Genomic DNA, 27,186 nt, shown 5'->3' with positions numbered 1-27,186 from the left:
CTGAGGACCACTGAGTCAGCAGGTGGGAAGATTCCCTGTGCTGTGCAGTCCTCGGCTCCCCTAGGTCCAAAAGCCCTGTCAAGGGATGCAAGGGCATAAGACCCTTGAGAGCCACATGTGTCCTCTTGCTTTAGACATAGAAGACAGAGGGCAGCAAGTGGTCTTTCTGGATGGAGACCTAGGAACTGACGACTCACCTGAGCACCACCACTGTGCCAGAATCATCTACTGCCTGATCTAACCATTCACCGGTGTGCAGGGTTATTCTCAGATGCCTTGCTAAGTGCTCGAGACTTTTCTTTGGAGTGGCCCGTGAAGCGAGGCCTCAAGCTTTCTTTGCGTTAGCTGCAGCCATCCGTCGTCACAAGTCGGGGCCCCAGTCCCCACATGTGCCAATGAGCCACTCACGTTCACAATGAGGAAGTCCAGCCAGCACCAGGCGTTGGTGAAGTACTTCTTGAAGCCGTAGGCCACCCACTTGAGCAGCATTTCGAACACAAAGATAAATGTGAACACCCTGTCAGTATATTCCAGCAAGGCCTTCACCGTGGGCTTCTGGTCAAGGTAATAGTCTTCAAAGGCCTGGAAGGAAGAATGAAAGGGGGCAGAATGGTAGGCTTCCTGGACCCACGGCACTGGAGCCCAGTGACAGCGAAGGACCCAGCCAGCCCTGCCCTCAGCCCCTAGGAGGGCTTTGGGAACTGGCTTGCCCATATCGTTTTGTTTTCTCTGCTTGGCGTGGGTGCGGGGGGTTTGGTGCCATAGGGGAGGAGGCACTGTGACAGATAAACCAGGACCCCCTAGAACCGACAGGGCACACAGCCTGGCTTAGTCTTTGCAGGGATGCTGAGAGCAAAGGAGAAAGGAAACCTTCTCAAATTGGGGCTTGGAAGTGAACCAAAGGGAACCTAACAGCGACTCGGTTTAAAAATAAAAGCATCAAAGGATGTTCACAGGCAGTTCACAAAAATGAAAGTAAGAATCGCCGATGAACCTCTGAAAAAGAATGTTCTATCTCACTGGTAATTAAGGATTTTCAAAGGAAGAGATGTCGTTTTTCTCTTATCAGACTGGTGAAGATAAAAAAAAGGACCAGGGTGAGGCCAGTGTTGCCGTGGCTGTGGGGAAGTGGCTCCTCTCATACCTGCCTGGGGGCTGAAATCCGGTTCAGCCTTTTGGGAGGCCAATTTGGCAAAGGGAATCAAAGAGACCCAGCAATGCTGCCTTCAGGAATTTAGCCGAAGAACACTAGACGTTATTGGTCCAAGGGGCCAGTGCGCCCGTCCCCCAGCTGCCGTGAGGTCGTCTACTAACGGCTGGTGGATGCCCCCTTTCCTGAGGACCTCCTTGGGCTGAGGGGAACTGCCTGCACCTGCAGAAATGCCTGGGACGTCTGCAGACAGCCGCAGCCTGTGACTGTCCCCTTTGCCTCAAGGTGGGACAGCTCCGTGACACCCTTAATGCTTCGTCGCTCCCGTGGGATCAGACAGAGGCTGGACCTCACGGGAGCCTTGCAGCTCCTCTCCCCGTCCTGCCTCCCTCATGGGCTCCATCCCGGAGTGTGCCCTCCACAAACTGCTTGTACAAGAAGCCCTGCTTCTGGCTCTGCTTCTAACCGGACCTAAGACAGGAAAGAAGCCAGTGTCTTCAAAGGAGTCTACACAGACTGTTCAATGCTTATTAGAAGTAAACCCCCGGATTATTTAAATAAACGGTGGCACCGTCCGTAATGGAATGCACTGTAGCCACTAAATCGGATAGTAGGAGTATATTTACTGTGAGAATTTACTGAGAAATTACAGAATGCATAAATGTGGTTTCAGTTTTGTAATATTTATGTATTATATGCATAAGAAAGATGGGAAGGAAGTATACCAAAATGTTTTCAAAGTGAGATTCTCTTTGAGTGATAGGAAAATGGGTGATATTTTTTCTTTACATTTTGCCATAATTTCCAAGTTTTTTTTTTTTTTTTTTTGCACTTTACTTTGTCAGATGAAAACTTGTGTTATTTTTTTTTTTAAGTACTCAAAGTAAAAGCATAAGGAAGACTAAATTTGGTGCCAGCCTGTTCAGTCCGTTGGGGGAAGGAGATGGGGAGGTGAGGGCCCAGCAGCTGGTGCAGGATCCGCGCTCCCTGCTGGGAGAGAGGGGAGCAGCTGGGGTGAGTGGAGGAGAACAGAAAGAAGGGAAGGAGCAGAGGAGCGTGGAGAAGAGAAATGAGGAGAGAAGGCCCATGGGCAAAGACAGGAGCCAATGGGGTAATAAGGAAAGTACCTCGTCAACAGCAAATGTGACCGTCGTCCTCTTCAGGGAGGACAGGAAAGAGGGGAGGGGAGGGGAAATCACTGCTCAGCCCCCTCTGGCCCTGCAACGTGGCCTGTGCACCAATGCTCTGCAGAGCCGGCGACAGCGGCGGACCCTCACCACCAGTGGCACCTTCCGATGCTGCCACACCCTCCCCCGCGGTGGCAGAGCAGTCCTGTTCTGGGGGACTGGTGCCATTGCCTGCCTAGTCACCTGTCTTCTAGTCATCGTGTCTTCTCACCTGCCTTTGCTCCCCGCCCCTTCCAAGGCTGAGGACACACACTCAGCGGTTTTGGCACCCTTCCCGGGAAATCTGGCATTTAAGTAGGTGCCCAGATAGCCAGTAGATTCTTTTTAGGGAGTAAATGACACACAAAGGGCAAAACAAGTGAAAACGCTTGGAGCCGTGAGTCAGAGAGGGCCTCTCGTCCTACCTTTAACTAATTAGCTGGGCCCCTTTGTGTCTTTGGGCTGTGACTTCCTCATCCATAAGGTGCAGACACCTGGGGACGATGAGTCCCTTCCTGTGTCTACATCTGCGTTGGTCCATCAGGAAGATTAGCTGAGGTTGTGCAGGGAGCGTGAGACCAAGGCACTGTCAGAAGCATCCTTCCTCGTCCTACAAAGCTGGGCTTTCAGCAAGGGGCTTCAGAGGCCTAACTCAAAATCCCTGACTTAGGAATTCCTCAGAATCTCTGTGCCTGTCAGGCCTTGTTATTCAAAGTGCGGTGTGCAGCATCAGCATCTCCTGGAACTTGCTGGAAATGCAAATTCTCAGGCCTCACCCCAGCTCCGATTCGGAATCCGCCTTCAGACCAGCTCCCCAGGCAATTACATCCTGACAAGGGCCGATGTGATCATTTGCTGTGAGCTTTGAACAGGTAATAGTATTTGCAAGGGGCTTCAACTTGCAAGATGAAGAAGGATGGCCGTCTTGGTCCCGGGCCCTCAGAGAAGGCCAGTGTTTGGGAGGCTCGGGGGGTAGAAAGCCAGGGGCTTGGGGGTCCAATGAGGGCAAAGGTAGGTTTTGCTACTGACAAGCGGGGTGACCTGGGACAAGTGCCTCAAGCCCTTTGAGCGTCAGTTGCCCCGTCTATAAAGTGGGACGCATGCCCTTGCTGCTTGAAATACCAGCCGCCGGGTTCAGCAGGCCGTGACGTGGGCACCTCGAGTACCCGCCCCGCCCTGTTGCTAGAGGAGCCACATGCTGGGCTGCAGCTCTCCCGCCAGCCAAGCTTGGGGGCTTCCAGGCTAGGAACCGGGGGAGCTCACTACTGCGGCTCCAGGACCTTGGGATTGTGGGAGACACCATCTGGAGGGCTCGGGGGCAGGGACCCTGCCTCCCCTTACCAGAGACCCGCTGCTCAGCAGGATCATGAAGATGATGAAGCTCTCGAACCAGCTGTGCTCCACGATGCGATAGCAGGCCTTGCGCACCTGCCAGCCCACGGCCCATGGAAACTTGCCGGCGTCCACTTTGCAGCAGGGACAGTGGCGAATGCAGCCTGTGGGGAGAGGTGACTGATGACGAATGGTGTCCACCTGGGGCGGGAGGAGCATTTTCGCTCTGGCCCCGCTGAGACACCGCTCTGCAGGGGAACCGGTCTGCCACCCCTTAGGAAGGAATTCTTCTCTGGAATAAGAGAGATGCGGCGGCCCTCTCGGGCGGCCTCCCGATCCTGCCCTTTGGGGGTTCTTCCCCGCCATTGGCCTCACCCACTCTCAACCCCTCCCCAACTGTTGTCCTTCTTGGAGAGGATACTGGTGACCCCTGTCCTACACCCACCCACTTCTGGAAGGCTGATGAGCCACGGGGCCGGGGCCTGGGCCTGGTGCTGAGGGGCTATGCCCTGAGCCTGTGCTCACCCGAGGGGCCAGCACATGGGCCCGGGTCCAGTCCAGCCCAGCATCGTGTGGAACTGGAAACTCAACCAAGTGTTGTCGTTTCTGAATTTACAGAGTTTTTATTATTGAGGCCACAATTACTCTCACAGTATGAACTATGCATATATGTTCACTTACTGCACGTGTATCTATCGAGAACACAGTGTGGCCTTCCCTGTTCTCAACACTGAGGGAAAAGGAGAGTAAGATGCATTTTCTGCCTTCCGGACAACATGGGGCGTGTTCAGGGTGCTACAGCTGTAGACATTTTTTCTCCCTTTAAGAGTCACACGAAAGGTAGAGGGACACAGATATGGCATGGCCCTTCTCTGGGTCGTTTATGTCCCCAAACAAGAGTGTTTGCCTTTTTCCCTTTCCACCTCGAGAGCGCTGGTTTATAACTCGGTGAGGTGTTTCAAAGGTGAGGAGGAAGGCCTGGCGTCAGTGGTCATATCTGACGTGGCACCACTGGGCTGCTGTGAGCTGTGGCTTTCGTGTCTGGCCCTGGCCCCTCAAACTTGGGGATGAGGCAGCGAGGGGTCCTGTCCGTCTGTCTCCTGCGGACCCCGGGCCGGGGCGCTGGGCACGCAGGTGCCCGGATGAGAGTGTGCTGCACTGGATTCTGGCCCGAATTAATGGCCACGCGAGGAAGCGGGCAGCGGCCACTTTACCTTCCGTGAAGCAGTCATCCGGCTCTTCGAGGTCATCCGCCAGCTCGGGGATCTTCTTCAGGATCTCCTCTGGATCCAGGCAGTCCACTGTGCTGCCCTCTGAGGAGCTCGTGTCGTCCACCCCCTGCAGGGCAGAAGCCTGGGGGCAGTGAACTCCGCTCTCTGAGGGGCCCGGTGAGTCTGCACATGGTCGTTGCAGGTCTGCCTGGCCAGGGCTCCCAGATGCAGGGAGAGCCCCTCAGGGCTGGAGCCACCACAGCGGCCCTTGTGTGTTTGGTGCCTTGCCAGCTGAGGCCCAGAACAGGGGTGCTGTCTGTGGAGCCCCAGAGGTCAGCTCTGTGAGGCTTTAAACCTCCAGGCCGCTGATGGAGTGCTGGTGAGGCCCCGAGACATGGTGATTACACGCATACAGACTCTCGGCATTCACTGGGCTTGAATATTTAATCACGGAGCGATCCTGCAGGGACCCTGCTGCCCTCCCGGCAGCTCCAGCCTTATAATGTCTCCAGATGAATTCAATTAGGAGTGGAAGCTGCTCTCATATTAGTAAACCCGATAGCTTGGCTAATGGACCCAAATGGTGGGGCGGGTCCCCATCTGTCACCGTCAGGCCCTTCTCTGCCTGGCCAGGGTCATGGACAAAAAAACCAAAACCAAAACCAAAACTAATACCCAGCAGCTGTGTAGTGAAAACACTGGGTAGAGAAAACTAGCCAGGGGGATTCTTAGAATGCTCTGGAGGAAACAGGATGTCCACGCGTGGAAGGCAGCAGCCCTCACCCGGCAAGGAACCAAGTGCTTATGTTCACCCAGGACCCCCCAACCCCATCTCAGCCCACCCTCTTAGCTTTCCCTGCTGTGGTCAGCCTTGCCCAGGGGCACACAGCCAGTGGCTTGACATTCCTCAAGCTGAAGGGCTTGGCAACTTTGGGCACGAATGATGCCTTCCTTATCTTTGCCCCGCCCGGTGCCTGTCACGACCTCAGCTCTCAGTGGCTGGATGTCAAGTTAAATTCCTAAATTCAATGCAGCAGTATTAAAGATGCTGAATCTTTCTAGATACCTCTTCCCTGTAGCTTGATTCCGTCAAAGATTTGTGATGAAACCACCAAGTTTCTTTTTGCCTCTTATAATACATTCCTAAGCCCCACTTTTGCTTCCTGCTCAGTCTACGTAAGGCTGTCAGTACCCTACTCATACAGACAGCCTCTCCAGAGCACCAGAATTGTTTTTGGCTGGAAAACATGATGTGGACAAAAGAAAGTGGGGGTGGGGGGAGTCACAGGGAAGACTTCCTCACCCACGAGCAACTCTGACTTTCTGTCTGCTGGCTCAGAAAGGCACTTTCTCTGTGTCTTGTCTTTTGTTCCCTTTTTTCCTGGCTGTCATTTTCTGGGCACTTATTCCATTTCAGGCAGGAGCTAGACACTTGACAAGCAGCATCTCATTTAAGCTTCAGACGAATCCTAGCGGGTAGGCATTATGATTCAGTTTCATGGGTGAAGACGAGGAGACTCAGGGAAGTTGGGGATCTGGTCCTTGTCACTCCCCCCACCCCCCAACTTGTGGAACCTCACTCTGAAAATAGTGCTGACCAGCCCGGAGGCTAGGACAAACCGTAACAATTCTCAGGATGAGACGTGAGCTTCCGTGGTTGAGTGCAGTCTGGAATACCACCTCCCCCGCCGCCCCATCCCCTATCATCCCGCCGGTCGGTGTCTGGCAGGCTGTTCAGCGTCTCCCGGAAGCTCACATACCTACCTCTGCGGGGCCCCGGGCGGCAGACTCATCTTTCCACTTCTCACCCAGGTGTGGAGCCAGGTCCTCAGAGGACATTCCAGAGCCTGGGCTCCTGGGTGCCATGTGGTCCTCATATCTCCCAACTTGCTGTGGCTGCTCCTGCTGGCGAGAGACAGCCCCATCTGGGTACCTGTACCCGCCCTCAGCTGAACACTTCTCAATTTGAAGAGATCTTGGGCCTCGTAGCCTGCCAGCGCTAAGGACCTGCTATGCACAACATGCATACATGCATACACACTTGCGTGAAGCGGGTGTGGAGTCTCTATATCCAGATCTGTTTAACTCTTGGCTCCATTACTTACAAGCTATGTGACCTTAGGCAAGTAAATTTAACCTGTCTGATCTTCATTTTTCCCACCTGCAAAACTGAGAAGGCAAGATCGACTTTATTCCGTGATCCTGATGACTAAATATGCGAATGCTTGTAAAACACTTTGCATGAAGTGCTTGGCTCGATAGATGTTAGCCATAACCATTCTTCCTGGTCCAGAGGTCAGAGTGGTAGTGAACGTGGCCATCTGAAGTCTCCCAAGGACCCAAAGTAACTGAAAATGCCTCTGAGTGGAAACAACCGTCAGAGTTCATGGCCTTTATTCTGGGGATGGTGACACCCTGCCCTCGGCTGTCACCCACACAAAGGCATGTAAAATATGGCAGCTGATAATAGCAGCTGCTGGAACACAAGAGAAGTGACAGCTGCAGGGGAAGAAGGCAATGGAAGAGCTATGGACTCAAAGCACAGCTGTCTGAGGCCACTCAGTGGCCTGGCCGGCAGCCCTGCATGTCCCCAGGCCCCATATGGATCCCTGGCTTCCCACATTGTCAGAAGTGCATGCCCTGACTCACTAAGAGGCTAACAGAGTTGATATGTCAGCTAAAGGTAGTAGGGAATTGCGCAAAGTATTTAAAAATACATATATTGCCAAAAGGCTTAAATGTGCTTTAAATTCTTTGGTGCCAAAAGGAACAAGTGTCATTTCCCCGTGACATCTTTTGTTGGGAAAAGCTGGATATGTGAGTCACACAATGATCCCTAGGCTTCTACCGAAGATCAGAGGAGTATTGCTCTTGGACGACATCTGTTCTTAGAGGAGTCTCATTAGTGCCTTAGGCACAGAGCCTGGGTTGGGCAAAGCGAATGGGGCAATCGTGTGAAAGACAATCCCAAGCACCACGAAGTGGCCTGGGACTAAAGTGCTGCCCGATGCTTGCCTGGGGAACTCCGATCCTTTTTTCCAGGCCCTGCTCAAATACCACCTTCCCCAGAAAGCTTGGCATGGCTTTTGCTTCCTGACGTCAAGTGCTTCTATGCTTGGCTTGCCCGGCGCTTATCAAGGCTGTGCCATTCGCGATGTTGGAAACCCTCCATATTATAATTTCCCTCCTGCCCCTGTCCCTCCATCCCTGAGGCCCCTCTTTACTTCCTGTGGCTTTCCTATGGGAGAACTCTCACCTGCTCTTGAGGGGTCACTTCCTGCTGGGAGCCCTGAGCACCATCCACCTCATCATCCTCTTCACCATCCTCCTCACCATCTTCCTCCAAGTCATCAAGGTCAGATTCACCCTCAGCAATGGGCACAGAGACCCATATGCTGGGATTGGTGATGAAGTCGCTGTGGTTGACCCTGGGGCCTCGGGGCTCTGGGAGCCCTTCGGGGCTCCCCGTGGCTACATCGGGAGCAATGTGGTTCTCAGCTTTGGCACTAGACAGTGGGAGTTTCACCGCCAGCTGGGGCTCTGCCTTGGGCCAGGGTAGCAGGCGGGGCCTGCTGAAGAAGCTGCAAAGGGCTTTCCGGGTACGATGGCCAAATGCCTGGATCCGTGCCAGGGCCATCTGCAGGTTGTTCACTTCCCCGTCTTCATCTGGAGCTGTGAGGTTGTCAGCGCTGAAGGAGTTCAACAGCAGGGCAATGAACAGATTGAGCACCTGGAGGGAAGGAGTGGAAGCAGAGATGGTCCAACCAAAGAACTGAGCACCTACATGGCCCACCAGCTCGGCAGCCGGACGGCAGGATGGCCACAACTGGGCCTCTCCCTACCTCATGCTTCCCCTCTTAGGGGAATGGACATTTTGAGAGCCACCAATGGGAGCCTTTGGGGTGTCCCAAGTGACTTGCCTCATGTGGACAAGGCTTAGAAGCACATTCTCCACCACAGAGGAGGATCACCCCTACTGACCCAAGGGACATTCAGGGACAACGGAGAGGAGCATGTACGGGTCTGCCCTGGGACCACTGGGTTTTGGGATCCTCACTCGGGGATCCTGGCTCATCTCCTCACTGCTTCCAACTTCATGTTCTTCACCTGTAAGTGTGAGTGTAAGCAGGGAGTGGATGTGAAGAGGAAATGATCTGAGGGCTGTAAAAGTGCTCAGGGAGGCAAACTTCCTGCCTGAAGGTTAGGGACCCTGTGGCTCTGCAGGGATGGTGAGCTCAGCCTGGAAGAAAGGATCTTCAGCCAGCCTCCAACTTGGGAATGGAGGGGAAAGGCACCTCTGCCTCCACAACCTGAGTGGGAAAGACTTTGAAGAGCCTGGATTTGTTGTTTTGTCTCTCTTGGTTTAGCTTTCTTGTGTCTGTAAAACTCTTACAGGAAAAGCATCCAAATTGGTTGACTTCCAGGGCTGTAAGAAAGGCTTCTGGGAGTCCACATGCTCCTCTACAGCCAGCACTGGGCAGCAAGAGTGCCCAGGACCACAGTGGGTGGGGGAAGGCTGGGAGCGAGGAGCCAGGCTGGGACAGAGAAGGGGTGCTGGGGCCAATTGGCAGGAAAGCCGCCAGGGGGGCTCCCCCAAATGTGGGAGTGGATTTTGTTATTGACACTGTGGCATTGGATGTTGTCCAGGACCCAGCTTCTCTCTTTCATCTTGCCTCACCACGCCGGCCCCCCTGCTCCTAGCTGGGACCTGTGTAGCTTAGAGAAATCAGTCAGCTCTTTCTCCCTTGGAGAAAATTATCTTCTGAGACACCCTAGAGTGGAGAAGGAAATTTTTCTTCAATAACTAACAGCTAACATTTGCTGAGTTCCTGTTGTGGCCCAGACACTGCACTAGGCAATTTTCATATGTCATCTCCTGTAATTTAATTCCCCTGGTAAGCCTATGAGTAAGCACTATTTTCCTGATTTTAAGGAAATTGAAGCTTGAGGAGACTGTCTCAAGCTTGTGCTGGGTCGTCCAGCCTTACTAGTGGTGGAGCTGGGGAGTTCTAAACAGGTTCTTCCATCCCTATCCTATGTGCTCACTCAAACAAGTCAGGCAGCCGGCCACGGGACAGTTCTGAAAACGTGCCCCACGTGACTTTGCAAAGTTTGAAGGCTTTACGGTCAGGGAGGTGTGATGGCGGAATAAAATGTGCCATGTCAAAGCTTTTTAGGATAACCCGGAAGTCTCCTCCATCGCCCCTGAAACAGCGCCCCCAGAGGGGCTCAGCACTCACCACCAGGTTCCCGAGCACCATCACTGTTAAGAAAAGGATGAGGCATATGGATTTCTGGCCAACTTCCATGCAGGCCCACATATTCTCAATCCACTCTCCACACAGGATCCGGAAGACGATGAGGAAGGAGTGGAAGAAGTCGTGCATGTGCCAGCGTGGCCATTCTTCGTTGGGCGCAGAGATATTGTGCCGGTTGTCACGGTAGTTATCCCCGAGGAGCTGCTTGCCAACCAGAGCGAAGACAAAGACAATGATGGCCAAGATGATGGTGAGGTTCCCCAGCGCCCCCACTGAGTTCCCAATGATCTTGATGAGCGTGTTTAAGGTTGGCCAGGACTTGGCAAGCTTGAAGACCCGCAGCTGCAGAGAGACAGAGACTGTGTCGGGTCCGGGCTGCTGTTCTCATCACCTGTCATCTCAAGTCTTGATATGGGAGAACCACAAGGCAGCTTATTTCATTGATATGGGATGTTTCCAGGATGCTGCTTTTAGAGACTTTTCTTTCTGTCATCACTCAAAACTATGAATACCCTTCTACGATCTTTATATATATAGTCAACATGCTTCAGCCAAGTTTTATACTTGGGGTGGTGGTCTTGCGATACATACTCTATTCTGTAGCCATGGGCTTCCTGGATATTGGCCTATTCTTTGGGGGGTGCGGTAGGGTATGATGGAGCTCACAAATAAGTGAGGATGGCCCACTTTTGACCTGAAGAAATGTTAGCCTTCCGCAGGTAGGTCAGGACCCACTGCATCTGAGAGGTATTGGTGAACTGTATCTTAGGTCCTTTCTCATCTTGGGGCCATGGACAACTGGCCACAGACAGTTGCCCCCACTAGTCTGCAACTCAAATATATTATTTCACAGACCCAGCATTCATATATTTATTTAGTTGACCAACCAAACCTCTCAGGTCGTTGAATACCAGCCACACATGTGCATGGCACTGTGTGAACCTCTGGGTGTATGGACAGAGATATGTGGGCTCCTTCCCTCATGAAACTAATGGCTTAGTTACAAAGACTAAGCAAAGATGCAGAAAGCCTTCATTGTAAGCCCGAACATGCTAAGTCCTAGAAGAGAGCATTAACACTATGCATAAAGATATCTAAACGTTTAGGGGCGCCTGGGTGGCTTAGTCAGTTTAGTGTTGGACTTCAGCTCAGGTCATGATCTCATGATCTCATGATCTCATGATCTCATGGTTTGTGAATTTGAGCCCTGCATTGGGCTCTCTGCTGTCAGTGTGGACCCTGCTTCAGATCCTTGGTTCCTTTCTTTCTATGCTCCTCCCCTGTTCTCTCTCTCAAAAATAAATAAACATTAAAAAAAAAGATGTCTAAACATTTAAAAAATACATTTGTGTGGTTCTCTAATCATGTTGGAAAGAAATATCTGGGTTTAGCTGTCATGGGTACTTATGAAGCATCTATTACGAGCCTGGCTCTGACTTAGGGGTTAAAATGCAATGCTGAACAGAACAGTGCAATAATTTTATCAGCCACACAGCAGTAAGCCCCAAGGAAGGTTTAATTTTCTTATACAGGAAGTTCCATACCCACTTCCCTAAGTGATGAGGGGCAGGGGGTTGGGGGGGGGGTGTTGTGATGGCCTATGTTCACCTTAGGCCTAAACTGGTAGTTATTCTCCTCATACTGGAAGCAGAGCTTAAAACACCAGTTCTGTTGACTAAACATAGAGGCAGGAAGTAAGTGCAAATAAACACTGAGCATTGGAAACTAGATGGAGCCCTTTTGCAGAGGGTATTGGGAGAACGCCAAGTTTCCCTGGCAACACGATTGCTACAGGTTTCCACTCTCACAGTAAACTCTGGATAAGTGTAAAGGATAAGGCAAAGACTGCAGTGGGGCCCTAACACCACTCACCATACCACAGAGCCTTGTGGGGCACGAATGGGGACAGCGAGGGACATATGGGTGTGCTCACTGGCACATAAGCAAAAGGACCAGGTGTTGACTCTTGCATTAATTGACCCTGACTAAGCTTCCACTGGTTCCTTAGTTAGTTGGCGTGGGGGTGGAGAGTTTAGAAATTAATATTAGAGTCCAGTTATGTAGCAGTTTTTGTCCACCATTAAGCTTATATTAAACTGTAAGCAAATTGTGTGTAATTGTCATTACAGGGCACAAATCGAGTGGTCCTCTATGAATTCTTTTGTAGTCTTTATAGAGGGCAAGAAAACAAGATATTTTTACTTGCTCTTCCAGAGGTATCGGCTTGGGGGCCCCTAGTCAGTTAGCTAGGCTAACTGTTAGCTAACAGGTAGCTAGGGGGCGTTAGCTATCAGTCAAAACACATTTACAGAGTGCCTGCTGTAGAGCCCCAGAAAGTGTTGGCTGGCTCTTGCTGGTTCCTAGAGCAAGTGGTCCAGGAGAGCAGCCCAACTTGCATCCATGATTCCCGTGACCCTCACCTCCACCCCCATGCAGTTGCTTTCGGCACACTTTGGCCAGATTAGCAATATATCAAAAATAATTTCTTTATAATTTCACATAATGTTTATAAACTGTTTCTTTGAAGTGCTGCTAAATATTACTTCACATTTAATTAGCCATTTCTCTAGTTAATCTCATAATTAATATAAAAACTTCTAGTTGGAGGGAAAAACTGGAAGGAAACAAACCAAGTTGGTAACATGGGCGTATTTGTATGGAAATATATCCCAGTATTTTGAATCTTAGGGTTAAACTTGTCTATATATTTCCAACTTACTTTAATGAGGATGCTTTACTTGTAGAACAGAATGAAAAGTAAGTCTAAAGGAAAGTCTGTCTTCTACAAGGGAGGTTAACCCATGGTGATGAAATAGGCCTTGTGGCAAATATCGGCAGACAGGGTAATATAGTAGACTATACTGGGTCCCCCTTGGGTTCACCCTTCCATTAAAAAGTTACTAAAAATGCTGGATAATAAAATTTAAGGTGCACTGATGATCTATCAATAAAGTAAGTAGGTCCTTTAGCCAAAAACTAAATAAACATGGGAATTCAGATATATAAGCAGATTGTTGAAGCTAGCTTTTCCACCGAAAACCTTTGCAAAACTGAAAGAATCTGGCATAGATTTTAATGGTCTCATGAGGTATGGAGAGTGGGAAACATATCTCAGGACCGTCTAAGGTAGAAGATCTAAGAGGAATCTCTCCCCCTTTTAAGACTAGATCCTAAAGAGCCATAACTTTCACGTAAGGACAAACCAGAAATAAATGCAGGAAAATGCCATGAAAATTAAATGTCTGGTGTCAGATACCAGGCAGAGGAGGGGAAACTGATGCTGAGAATTTGGACCCCTGAAGTGGGGCTCACACAGAATTTTAGCTAGAATTCACACTACTTAGTTATTTCCAGCTGAGAATTTAATTTAGAGCAGTCCTACAAAGTGTCTTACAGAAATAAATGCAAATACTCTTTGAAGAAACCAGCCTGCATCCCAGGTCTTAAAGCACCCCACCAAAAGTGTCTAAGAGTTGCAGTAAAACAAATACCTAAATAATGAGGTGTCATGAATAAATGAGATTTGGGATGTGCATGTGGAAACTGTCATTCAATTTCTTTAGGTAATAAAATTATTAGCCAGAGATGACAGTATAATTGGTTATAATATGCTTAAAGAAATAAAACACAAACTGGAAGATATGTGCAGAGAACAAGAAACTATAAATAACAATAAGTTTTGAAAAATAACTAAGTGGAACTTCTAGAAATGAAGAATATAACACAACCTTAAAAAACTGTATGGACAAGTTTCACATCAGATGTGATCTAGTTAGGAAAGAATTAATGTATCACACCTATATTCAGAAGGGAGCCCAGAAAGACATAGATGGAAAATACCAAAGAGGTGTAAGAACACTGAGAATAGAGTGGGAGAGTTTAATATACCATCTAGTCAAAGTCCAAGAGAAGAAAAAGAATGGAGTGAAGGCTAGACTTGCCCATCTAATGTCTCTGAACTTTGCAAAACTGAAGAAAAGCACAAATCTATAGATTCAAGAAGTCAAAGAATCCTAAGCATTGTAAATGAAAAGATAAACCCATACCTAGACATCCTAATGAGATTACAGAACAGCAAAGACAAAGAGAAGGTTTTAAAAGCATCCAGACAGAAGGGAACAACAGTTAAATTGAAAGCTGATTGCTCATCAGCAACCATAGAGGCCAGAACACTGTGGAATAACATCTTCAAGGAAGTGAAAGTAGCCATCAACTAGAACTTTACATCCATTAGAAATTTTTCCTAAAGATAAGGACAAACTGATTGGTAGGTTTCAGATAAACAAAATTGAGAGGTTCTAAAAAATCTGCTTCAGGCAGAAGGAAAGTGATCCTAGAAGGAAAGTGATCCCAGAAGGAAAGTATTATTTGCACGAATGTAAAAAGAGCCAGCATGAGTGTGAATCTGGATACGGCAATAATGTCTCACAGGGCATGGCAGAGACTGGCTGTATGGTCACACTTCGCTTCTGCTCATCTCAGACACAAAGGAGGACTGTTTCCCAGTTTTACTTGCAAATAGTTGAGGTCATGATTGGATTCTGGCTGAGGCAATGCAGACGGAGACAGAAGTAGTATACATGACTTTCAGGCATACCAGGAAACACTATGCACTTTCGCATCCCCTCTCATGGCCACTGTAGAGGCCACCCGTCGAAGATGGTGACATCACACCATCCTGGATCCCCGAGTCACTCCTTGGAGCAGCCACTCCAGGAGAGCTTCTCAACTAGCACTAAATATGTTGTGAAACAGAAACCTCTATCATGTTAACTCAGAGACGTAGAGATTGTCACCGTAACTAGTTGAACTTATCTTTTAGAAATTTTTTTTTTTAAATGTGTATTTATTTTTTGAGAGAAAGAAAGAGTGCGGGTGGGGAAGGGGCAGAGATGGAAGGAGACACAGAATCTGAAGCAGGCTGCCGGCTTTGAGCTGTCAGCACACATCCCAATGTGGGGCCCAAACTCACGAACCGAACCGCGAGATCATGACTTGAGCCAAAGTCAGACACTTAACCGACTGAGCCACCCTGGTGCCCCCTCGTTGTACTTACCTTAAGCAATGTAGAAATTGGTACATTGAAAAGAGCTGTTGCCATTTCAAGACATCAAATGTGTGGCACTAGCTTAGTGGTCTTGTCACGGACAAAAAGGAAACTGGAGGCTTAGAAAGCACTGATCCATGTTGCAATGGCAGAACTGTTGCCTGCAATAATTCTGGGGCAGGTCATGAGCCTCAGGGACCAGTAGCCCCAAGGGAAGGTTTTATAAAACAGAACCTTAGTCCTGTGGGTCAGTTGCAATTGGTTACATTTGTCAAGAGGTTACAAGAAAGGGATGAACTTGGAGAATCTTGGCTGATTAATAAGAAATAAACGAAAATAGAATCCAGATGTTTAGAGCCTGGAAACTTTAGGAAAGTATACTGCTTTAGATCCCAATCAGTTAAGCAATAGGATCAAGCCTTTAAGTATTGAGGACCAACTAAATTTTTCAATGAAATAAAGCAAATCTTAGCAAAGATTATATTGATGTTGTAGCCACCATTTGAGAGCCACAAGCTGAGACATGGGGATGAGAAAGCAAAAACATAAAGGGCAATCGCGAACTTTGTCAAAGACAGCACTGTGGGAGTGCAGGCCACAGAGAGATCTGAAGCCATCTTGAAGGATTTGCGTTGCAAAAGAAACCATGAGCCCTGACTGAAAAAGCCCTTGACTATGTAAACCTGAAAACAAGGCCATCTTTCCACAAGCAGGAGGCAAGCTTTGAAGATTGTAGGACTTTCCTCGAATGTGGCAACATCACTTCTTAAATTTTTTTATTTTAGTTTACTTATTTTTTGAGAGAGAGAGAGAGAGAGAGAGACCATGCAAGTGAGCAGGAGAGGGTCAGAGAGAGAGGGAGACAGAGAATCCCAAGCAGGTTCTGCGCTGTCAGAACTTGAACTTGAACTCAGGAACTTGAACTCAGGAACCATGAGATCATGACCTGAACCAAAAGCAAGAGTCAGATGCTTAATGGACTGAGGCACCCAGGAGCCCCAGGAACATCGTTTCTTAAAGGAGTTCTACTTAGAGCCGACTGGCTTGCATCACATGATGATGTGAGTGAGGAATAAACCTTTACTGGGCTAAGCTATAGAGTTTTGGGGATTGTTTGCGCAGTCATTGGTTTTTATCATTGATTACATCACATAGCTTGTTTTAAACAAGGTAAAAATAAAATACTTAGCACAATAGTAAGTTGGGAATTCCTTATTACTAATTAAGTCATATGGCTTTTTAAACACAAGATGAAATGAAAATGCTTAATATTAACACAGTGGTAAGTTGGGAAGGGGTAACTGGAGTGAAAAGTGGTCTTGGAAAGTAAAGGTTTCAGCTCACTTTTGACTTTAATTGAGTAATTTCTAAGGTAACCACTCAAAGAATAAAAACAGAGTAGTTTTCAAACCAATAGAGGAAGAAAATGGAACAGGAAAAAAACAGTTCAAAATAAATCAAGAATTGAGAGAGAGAGAGAGAACAAAAATACTAGGACAGATGAAGCAAGTAGAAAACCCAAAATATAAAGATAGACACAAATCCAAACATATCAGTATTCACAATAAAGTAAGTGGGCTAAATGTTTTGGTTAAAAGATAAAGATTGGATTGTCAGAACTAAATAAGAATCCAAAATCTGACTGTATGCTATTTATAAGACACATATAAAAACCCTGAAGATATACAAAAGTTGTAAGTAGAGGGTGGGTATAGATACATCTTTCAAATTCTAAACCAAAAGAAAACAGGGTTATTTAATTAACATGAGTCAGAAGGGACTTTTAAGGCAAAAAGCATTTTGAGGGAGAAAGAAGGTCAATTCTTACTGATAAAAGTTTCACTTTACAGGGAAGATATAACAACTTAAAATATGTATGCATTTAATAACACAGCCTCAAGATAGTACCATAAGGAGAAACAGACCATGCCATAATCATAGTGGGAGATATTTTTACACACTACCATCTCAGTAATTGCTAGAACAGGCAGATAAAAATACGCAGGGATTTAGAATATTTGGACCACACAATGAACTTTCTCTACCCCATGGACATACGCAGAGTATTGTACCCTGTAACTGCAGAAGACACCTTTTCAGGTGAATAAGGAACATTTTCAACACGCTGGGCCAAAAGAAAATTACAATAAATTTCAAAGCATTAAACATGTAGTGTGTGTTCTCTGACTATAATAAAATGAAGCTAGAACTCGGTGGCATAGAGATAACCAGAAATTAAGAACTGAGCTTCTAATTAACCTTTGAGTCAAAGAATAAGTCAGATTTGAAATTAGAAAATATTTAGAACCAAACAATAAGGAAAGTTCTACATATGAAGGCAGTTCTTAGAAGGAAGTCAAGTCTTCAATGAATATATTGGAAAGGAAAATAGGTTGGAAATTCCATCTTAAGAAGTTAGAAAAGCATAAAATATGTAGGACAGAGGATGCAATTAAGATAAGAAGCATGATTACTTAAAATAGAAAACGTCAATGAAGGAGAGGAGATCAACAAACTAAAAGTTGGTTCTTTGGAAAGACTGAATTGATGACCTTTGGCAAGGCTAATAAGATGAGAGAAAGCACACTTGGTGGCATTTTACTATTTTTAAAGAAAGAAAAAGGTAACATAAGTACAGGTGATATAGATCCTTAAAATATAATGGCATAGCATTCATGACTTTATGCCAAAAAAACTCGAAAATTTAGATAAGGGAAATTTTTAGAAAAATATAACTTACCAAAACCAATCTGAGAAACAGAAAACCTGACTAGTCCCGCAGCCAATAAGAAAATTAAGTCAGTAATGAAAAACCTTGACCTCAGATGGCCTCATTGGTGCATCCTACCAACCCTAGAAGGAACAAATCACTCCAATCTCACCCAAAGATTGGGTGTGGAGGAAGAGGACCATTTTTCACCTCTTTTTATGGGAATTCGCCCAGCCTTGATACCTAGATGCTAAAACCCGGCAAGGGAGTGTAGGAAAGAAAATTAGAGACCAAATACTACTCATCAATACAGATGCAGACATTTTAAGCAAATTATTAGCAAACTGAATCTTCCAATGTATATATATAAAAAAAATGTATCACAATCAAATCGGGTTTATCCCAGGAAGACAAAGTTGATTTAACAGTAGAAAATCAATTAATATAATTCACCATCTTAACACGTTAAAGGACAAAAATCATTTGATTATCTTAATACATGCAGAACAATTGTCTGATAAAATTAAACATCCCTTCATGATGGGTATTCTTGACAAAGGAAAATTCCTAAACTGATAAAGTTTTCTTCTTATCTCTCGAAAAACAAATATTAGACTTGGGGAAATATTGAAAGCACTCTCTTTGAAATCAAGAAACCAGCCAGGATGTCTGCTATTAATACTTCCTTTCAGCAGCTTACTGGATGTCCTGATCAGCACAATAGTGTGGTAAAAAGAATCAAATGGTGTAATGATTACAAAAAAAAAAAAAGAAACAAAACTCCTTATTTGCATATGACATGATTGTGTTAAAAAATTTAAGGGGTTATATAGATAAATCAGAATTAATAAGAATCGTCTGGATGTAAAAATGCTAAATAGGAAAAAAAACCCACAACAACAACTCTAGAAAAGGACATTTAAAAAGAGATTTAATTTAGAATAGCATAATGAACTAGGGTATATCAGGAATAAATCTAACAAAAGATGGGGAAAATTCCTTATGGAAAAAATTATAAAACTTTATGGAGAAATTATACAACTATTGAAAGCTTAAAAAAATGGAGAGTGTGTTGTTTTCATAGGTCAGAAGACTTCATAAGGTAAAGGTTGCATTCCTTCCCAAATTGATATATAAATTCTTACAGTCCCAGTAGGAAAGAACAACAGTTTTGTGTGCACGTGGGGATGTAACTTGGCAGATTGATTCTAAAATGAATATGGAGGTACAGGGACCTAGATATTCTTAAAGAAATGAAACAAGGTGGGCGACTTGCCTAAAAGACACAGACACGATCAAGGCAATTGCAGTAATTAGGACATGCGGTTTTGCTACAAAGATGAACCAGTGGATTAACGGAGCAAGAATTTAAATGATGGGGAGGGAGGCAATGCTACTTTGAGAGGGAGCAAAAAGCAAGAAGACACACAGCATTTTCATTTCTTCCTTCTTTCCTTTTTCCCCCCTCCTTTCTTTCCTTCCTTCCTTCAATCAACAAGTGTTTACTGAGTCCCTACTATGTGCTGGGCCTTGGGTTAGAATGGTGGACGAGGAAACCCTGGGTGTTGTCTCATGGGATATCAGGATGATGGTAAACTGGGTACAACAGGTTCATCTGATGGCAGAATCCAACTTTAGATAATGTGGCCGGGGAGGGCCTCTCTGAGGAGGTGACGTGTGGGTTGAGCCAGGAAAAACGAGAATGAATGATCTAAGTAAAGACTGGGGAAAGGCATTCCGGGTCCGGGGAATGGATGCGTAAAGGTCCAGAAGCAGGAATACCTCTGTCACATGTGGTGAAGGAAGAGGTCTCTGTGGCTGGAGCAAAGACGAGACTGTTTGCAGAGGTAGGCAAGGCCCCGATTATGCCAAACTCTGGGGATCATCACAAGGACTCTGGGTTTTATTCTCAGAGCAATGGGAGACCACTGAGGAGTTACTTGTAAGCAATGTGCTTCGCTAACGTAAGACGATAATGCTAGGAGAAACCGTGTGCACGTGTGTGTGTGTGTGTGTGGCTGGCCGGGGCGGGGGGTGGGGGGGCAGTATATGGCAACTGTGTGTTCTGTCCGCTCAGTGTTTCTGAAAAAATCGACAACTGTTCTAAGAAACAAAGCCTGTATAAAAGCTACGAAACTGGTGATCTGGGCTGTGTGAGTTTCTTGTGGTAATGTCTCTAGATCAGGTGCAGGCACGGCAGAGGGAGTATTTGGCTTTAACTTCAATATTTGGTAGGATTTTGCCAAAAACAAAAATGTAAAGGGCCAGAGGCAAAAGGTGGTTGAGTTTGTTTCCAAGGTATATTAATACTAAAGGACCACGGTATCTAAGCCGGGTAATGAGGAATAGGGAGATGGCGGAGGTGGAACCCCCAGAAAGGGATGGGGGTGGTGGCCCTGGTTAGGGAATGGTGGGTTGAACAGCATGTCAGGGGAAGGAAGGTGGGGGCAGGAGGGCAGGTGCCTGGCGAATTCTGTAGGCCCCAGCTGAGAGTAAACCTGCCTATTTGTAGTTGTCTGAGAATACAGGCTTCGTGGACCCAGAGCAAAAGAAGCATGTAGACGTTAAAGCACCAAGCTTTGTTTCCCCAAGGGTATCAAAAATGTCCGTATTCTATTAGGAAACTAACTTCAGGCCCTCTCAGGGCATAGGGAGTATGGAATCTTGCTCCCTCAATGTTTGTACACGGGTGTCCCACATTGGCCATTAAGTTAGGTGCCTGACCCTTGATATCATTTTCTAGATACGTAGAGAAATCTGTCCTTCTAAAAACGTGTTTTAATTCCTACCTTCTCAGGTTTTCAGGTTATGGGTAAAGGGCCCATGGGCCCACTGTGCCCTTCTCTCCTTTAGTGCAGCAAGAGACATCACGTCAAGAAGATTTCCCAAACTGGCGGGACACAACACAAGCCTGTGTTTCCCAGGAGATGCTTCCTTTGGCCTTTAGACTGCTTTTTAAAAAATCGGATGAGGGGCGCCTGGGTGGCGCAGTCGGTTAAGCGTCCGACTTCAGCCAGGTCACGATCTCGCGGTCCGGGAGTTCGAGCCCCGCGTCGGGCTCTGGGCTGATGGCTCAGAGCCTGGAGCCTGTTTCCGATTCTGTGTCTCCCTCTCTCTCTGCCCCTCCCCCGTTCATGCTCTGTCTCTCTCTGTCCCAAAAATAAATAAAAAACGTTGAAAAAAAAAAAAAAGAAGAAAAAAAAATAAAAAAAAATAAAAAATCGGATGAGTAGTCAGTATTAAAATCTGGATTTCTGGTTTCTCGTGAAAAATCTCAAACTCTGACAATAATGGATAGGGCCGCCTCCTTGGCTTACATCATCCTGAGTCTCATGTAAATGCCCCTCCCTGGAGTCGTGCTCTGGTGCGGGGTCTGCCTACCTGTTTACTTGAGACAGACGTCCAGTGCCAGGATCTTTTCCTTGGCCGGCTTTCTGTTGTCGCCTGCTTGGTTCCTGCAGGCCTTTGGGTTTGCCACCCCACTAAGTCTGGGAGCTCCGTGCTGGTGTGCTGGCTCCCACACTGGGGCCCCAAGCAGACTTTCTGGCCTAGAAGTGAGATTGCTAGGCCCTGTCTCCTTCGCTCTGTCTTCTCTCTCCAGACCTGGACACTGGGCCCCCAGAGGCACTGAGACAATGCTGAGGACAGTAGTGAGCCCATGCTAACGAGCCATGCCATGCTATGTCAAGGGGTTAGCACTGTGCCTGACACATTGTCCATGCTCAAGAAAGAGTAGCTGCTATGATTACCATTGCGACTGCTATTTGATAAGAGAACAGGAGGGCACAGGTGAGGGAGCCCAGGCCTGGAGAGGAGAAGGCACACCCCCACTTTGAATAAGTAGGAAGGACCAAGTCTCCAGCCCCTTGGAGCCATGCCTTGCCTCCCCTACCCAGGCACAGAAACGGAAAAGTTTTCTGGCTGGTGGGGTCCCCAGAGGACAGGGTCTGTTCCCAGGGGTGTGGCTCCCTCAGTGTGGGGGGAGTCTCCCCAAGGCGCTAAGAGAGAACATTACCAAGCGGAAGGTCCGCAGTACTGACAGGCTTCCCTTCTTGGCCGCACCCAGCTCTATCAGGCTCACGGTGACGATGATGCAGTCAAAGATGTTCCATCTCTTCTGGAAGTAATAGTAGGGGTCGAAGGCAATGATTTTGAAGACCATTTCAGCAGTAAAAAACACAGTAAAGACCTGTGGTTGGAAACAAGGATCCATCTTACCAGGGTCTGTGGGGTCAGGGGGTAAGGACAAATAGGGCAACAGGGAAATGTCTAGTTTAAAAATAAAATAGCAAATCCTTTTACTTTGTTTGTATTCAGTTTCTCTGTAGTCTGCGGGTTCTTGAAGGACTGGGGATGGGAACACTCAGTGTGGTAGCACAGAGTAACCTCTGGACCAGTGCTCAGGATCTGCATTAGAACCCAAGCTTCAGTGTTTCCATACTGGTCGTAGGGGTGGATAATCGTTGGGATAATAATTATTATATGATTATCTAAATGAGAAGTCAATCTGGTTCAGTTGTTTAAAAGCTTGGATTGTGGGCCAACATAGACCTAGATAAAAGTTCAATTCAAGGATGCCTGGGTGGCTCAGTCAGTTAAGCATCCAACTTCAGCTCAGGTCATGATCTCACGGTTCATGGGTTCGAGCCCCGCTTTAGGCTCTGAGCTGTCAGCCCAGACAAAATCTGGAGCCTGCTTCAGATTTTGTGTCTCCCTCTCTCTCTGCCCCTCCCTGGCTCGTACTCTGTCTCTCTCTCTCTCTCTCTCTCTCTCTCTCTCTCTCAAAAGTAAATAAACATTAAAAAAAAAAAAGTTCAATTCAGCCATGTCCTAGTTTATAAAAGCTTGCACAAATAATGCGTTCTCTCTCTACCTCAATTTACTCATCTGTATAATGGGCATAAAATGAGATAATGCATACACAGTTCTTAGCAAAGGTCCTGGCCAATATAGCTCATTAATAAATAATAGCTATTAAACTAGAAGAAGAAGAAGAAGAAGAAGAAGAAGAAGAAGAAGAAGAAGAAGAAGAAATTATCTCTAATTTCAGCTCTGAGTGTCTTTAGTTGTCGTAAACAGGAGAGGATTCTGACATTGAAAGAGGTCAGGCCCAGGCTCAGGTCACAGGACAAGCAACAGGGAAGGGAGAAAGGTAAGGTAGATGGGTCAGGTGCGGTTCTCTCATTTGCTCTCAGCAAAGCCTTTCACCAGCCTGGGAAACAGGTGCTGTCATCCCCTCTACATACGAGGAAAGGCTGGGAGTTTAAGTGACCTGCCTAATGCCACAGATTGCAACTGTACAAATTCAAAGAGCATGCACTGAGTGCCCTTTGTAGGCAAGTGAGGCGCGGTAGGGGTGAGGCTGAGGTCCTGTGTCCTACAGAGACCTGGGCCCTGGGTTAATTGGCCCCACTGTTACTGCCTGTGCCATATGGGGCAGGACACTTAACCTCTCTTAGTCTCAGTGCCCTCTTTGGGGCTGTGAGGGTGGTGAGAGCCTCATAGCATTGTTGTGTCTTAGAGATAACTCTTACAAGGTGCCGAACTCTGCCTGCCTGTCTTGCTTTCTCTTTAAAACATGGCACTCTGCTCTGGCCCAGCAGTAAAGGCCTTTTTTCTTTCTCGTCTCAACTTCTCTAGCTATAAAATGAGGGTGGGGGCTCAGAGGTCTCTTCTGTAAGACCCTCTGTGGTCTGTGTTGACTTCTTGGAAATACGGCCTTCCTTCTCTTTCCACTTCCCCTCTTCATATCAACTTGGAATAGAATGTGGGCTCTCAGCCCAAGTGTTGCCAAAACGTAAGGCATGCTGGAGCCACAGTGTCCCAGAACCTGCTGGAGTCCTTATCGCTTCCCCGGATTCGGGGGGAAGGGCGGGTTTCTAGGGAAGAGTAGTCCCATTGCCTCCGAGACCCCTCCTTCCACTTGTCTGCAGCCTCCAAGGAGTCAGAAGAGCTGGACGGTCCTGGTAGACCCAGAAGGCCATCTCTAGTGGGGTGGACACTGCAGTGGACTTGGAGGCAGGACCCTGACCTTCCCAGCTTCTGCTTATCATGTAACAAAGTCTAGCACGGATTTTATCTTGTTACAAGCAAGTAATACTAAAAAAAAAAAATAGAGGACAATTTAAAGTAGTGTCCTGTCTAAACCAGATACAAAAGAAAAGTTCTGACTCCCTGGTGCTTTTGTTACAACAGCAACCACATTTCCATGTTCCCGCCCTTTCACTGCCTTCCTGACTCCTCTCCGACTGTCTGCCCTTAAATGACATCACTGAAAAACTACCACCACTGTGATTTACACTCATAAAAGCAATAAAACTAGGAGGAAACCTTGCAAGTCCATAGACTGTCTTAAGATGGGCAAGTGACGTTTATCCTAGTTTCGAGGTAGAGGCAGCTGAGATCCAGAGAATTCAAGAGCCTGACCTAAGATCTGAAAAGAGGAAGCCAGCTGCCCCTTGGGCAGGACTCTCTAGGTCCATTTCCCTGTGCTGGTTTGTCCCAGCGCAATTCCCACCAGCTCAGCCTGGCCCTCCAGGCTTGATTTCCTGCCCTCAGTGTGCGCACATCTCCAGCACTGCCTCTCTGTTAGCTGGATCAACACTCCAATGAATGAGGGTATGCGGCCACCCCACCCAAAGTCCCCTGCCATGACAGCTGGGTGAAGGCCGCCAGTCACTCACAATGTTGCCTATCTGGAGCATGGCTTCGAAGGCGGGGCTCATGCGGTGATGCTCCATGGCCATGAAGACTGTGTTCACCACGATGCACAAGGTGATGGTGAGCTCCGCAAAGGGGTCTGTCACTATCCCAAAGAGAAGTGTCTTGAGCTTCACCCATGTGGGGCAGCATTCCCAGATCAGATACTTCTTAGCCAAGCTGGTCAAGCAGGGTGGGCACCTCTGTTCAGACTCCTCGAATTCTGTATCACAGGAGTGGTCAATGACAGTTGTCAGCCATATGTCTCCTCAGACTCCCATCCCCTGGCCATCCCCTAGATTTTGTCATTACCAATAACTGCCACTTGCAATCTCCAACCCAGCACCTTGCGCTGATGACCATTTCCTACTTTCGGAGCTCCTTTAGTCCAGCAAGTGCAGTCTAATATCTGTCCCCATTCAGTGTCCCAAAGCATGGACTTTTTAACTGCCCATCACCTATGTCATGCTCTTAGTTCTTAATTCACCTGGCTTAGATTTCATGTCCACTCCTCTATATACTCCTTTGCAGACACCCTCAGTTCCTTTGCCCTTCTCCCCTCCTCGCTTCCCCTCAACAGGCAGACTTCTCTCCACCTGCACCCAACCAGGTGAACCTGGTTAGAAAAACTACACAGCCGTGCTGACTGGTCCCACTGTCAGAAATTCTGCCATGTTTCTCATTTCAGTCCACTCCTTCAGTCTTCCAGACCAGCATTTCTCACTTTCCCCTCTCTCCTCCAACCTCCCCCACATCTAGTCCTCACTTTCTGCTGACCAGCTCCCTTTGACTTACCTCAGAATAAAGAATCACTCACAAAAGAACTTCCTCTTCTTCCTCCAAGGAATCTGTAAGTCCCCCCGCCCCCGCCATGTTCTGCACCCCGTCCCGCCCCCAGCACGTGAGCGCACTCTACTCCTACCTGCGCGCCTGATCAAGGCTTGTGTCATCCCCTCTCTCCCCTCTCTGGACTGTTCCCATCAGCACTTGAGCATGCTTTAAGTGTAGGTCTGCTTTTCAAAAGATCTCCCTGGACCACATGTTATCCTTCATTTACTGTCCCCTCAACAGCAAAATTCCTTGTAAGAGTTTCTACACTTAATTTTCTCTGTTTTCTCACTTCCTGTTCCCTCCTTGACCCCTGGAATCAGGCTTCTACCCCTTCCCCATTTAAATGATCATTTCCCAATTATCCCCTTCCTCTGCCTCTCATAGCATCTGACAGAAGTTATAACACGGTCCTTGAAATCCCTTGTCTAGCTTCCAGGACATCATTATCTCTTGGTTTTTCTCCCACATCAGTGACTGCTTCTTCTCAATTTCAGGTGCTCTCTTTCCTCTTCTTCCCTCTGAATGTTGGAGATCTCAAGCATTCTCTCCTTGATATTTCTTTTTTTCCCTCTCTAGGTAATCTCATTGAGCCCCATGGCCCTAAAAAACCATCATCATGCTATCTCCCCCCAGATTATATGTTGAGTTACTGATTTTTTTTCCCCTAAGCACTAGGCTCATCTCTAGCTGCTTCCATTAAATCTCCATGTAGATGTGCAACTGGGCCACCTCTACAGAAGGCAACTGCATAGCTTTAGATCTATCTATAAATGTACCTGTAAGTTATGCGCTCTACAGATACACCAGCCCACATGGCAAGGAAAGATGATGTCCATTATTTATAATAGTAACAACGATAATAATAATAATAGTAATAGTAAGAACAGAAACAATTGATAAAGTCCATTATGAAAAATGATGAGGCAGATTTATTTACGATGATGTAAAAAAAACCTTATATATATGTGACGCGTGCATGAGTATAAATGCATAGAATATGGCGTGAAGGATATAAGAGAAACTGGGGGAGTACCCTGAAATACTGGAATACTGGGGAGCAGGAAGGATCTTTAGTGGGAAAGAAGTTTTCATTGTATGTGTATTTGGAGTACTTGAATTTTTTTGCTATATACATTTTTTCAAAAGAAATGAATTCATAGAAATAAATGTACCCTCCCAAATTTTGCTGTTTTATTTTCACATAGGTGGATAAGAAATTTATATGTAGTCACATTTATCCACGTTGTTCTTTGTGTTTCCTTGCTCTCGTGCCTTGTACATAAGCCATTCTCATCGCAAGATGTGAAAAATGCCTGTTCACATTTCTTTCTGGTTCTTTTGTAGTTTCACCTCTCCCTTAAAATTTTGGTGCATTTGGAGTTTATTTTGAATAAGGAGTAAGATATTGAGCCAGTTTATTTTTCCCAACCTCTTGTTATTTATATCAACACTGTTTATTGCAAAATATCTCATTTTCCAAAGGATTTGAAATTTCATTTTGATAAGTTATTTCCACATATCCATATATTTTCATATGCACATGTCCATTTCTCTTCCATAGATCAGACTATTTATTTTCAATATCACACTGTTGTAATGACTTATAATCTTGTAAGCCTTTAAAATCTTCAAAACATTTTGTCATATAAAGTAAAAAAAAATAACTGAGAAAAATAATTGTGGCTCATGTTGCAGACAAAATGCTCATTTCATTAATATGTAAGAACTCTTAAAAATCAATGAGGAAAAGATCAACCTAGCAGAAAAATGATTAGGCAGTTT

General features: G+C 46.7%; 1 protein-coding gene across 2 annotated transcripts in view; it reads right to left on the bottom strand.

Moving 5' to 3' along the window:
* The window catches only part of SCN10A (sodium voltage-gated channel alpha subunit 10), a 94,508-nt gene that overhangs the window by 20,078 nt on the left and 47,244 nt on the right, over nt 1–27,186 (bottom strand). For both annotated transcript variants that reach the window (XM_045037849.1, XM_045037848.1), the window contains exons 13-20: nt 24,558–24,796; nt 21,890–22,063; nt 10,100–10,459; nt 8,116–8,589; nt 6,624–6,764; nt 4,863–4,986; nt 3,658–3,812; nt 409–582 (exon numbers count right to left, since the gene is read on the bottom strand). In XM_045037849.1, the coding sequence (XP_044893784.1) occupies nt 409–582; nt 3,658–3,812; nt 4,863–4,986; nt 6,624–6,764; nt 8,116–8,589; nt 10,100–10,459; nt 21,890–22,063; nt 24,558–24,796 (1,841 nt within the window). The remainder of the gene's footprint in view (nt 1–408; nt 583–3,657; nt 3,813–4,862; nt 4,987–6,623; nt 6,765–8,115; nt 8,590–10,099; nt 10,460–21,889; nt 22,064–24,557; nt 24,797–27,186) is intronic.

The sequence above is a fragment of the Felis catus genome, chromosome C2 (assembly GCF_018350175.1).
Source record: "Felis catus isolate Fca126 chromosome C2, F.catus_Fca126_mat1.0, whole genome shotgun sequence".
Lineage (NCBI taxonomy): Eukaryota > Metazoa > Chordata > Mammalia > Carnivora > Felidae > Felis > Felis catus.
Note: the sequence above shows the minus strand (reverse complement) of the source record. Positions and strands in the feature narration are given on the sequence as shown.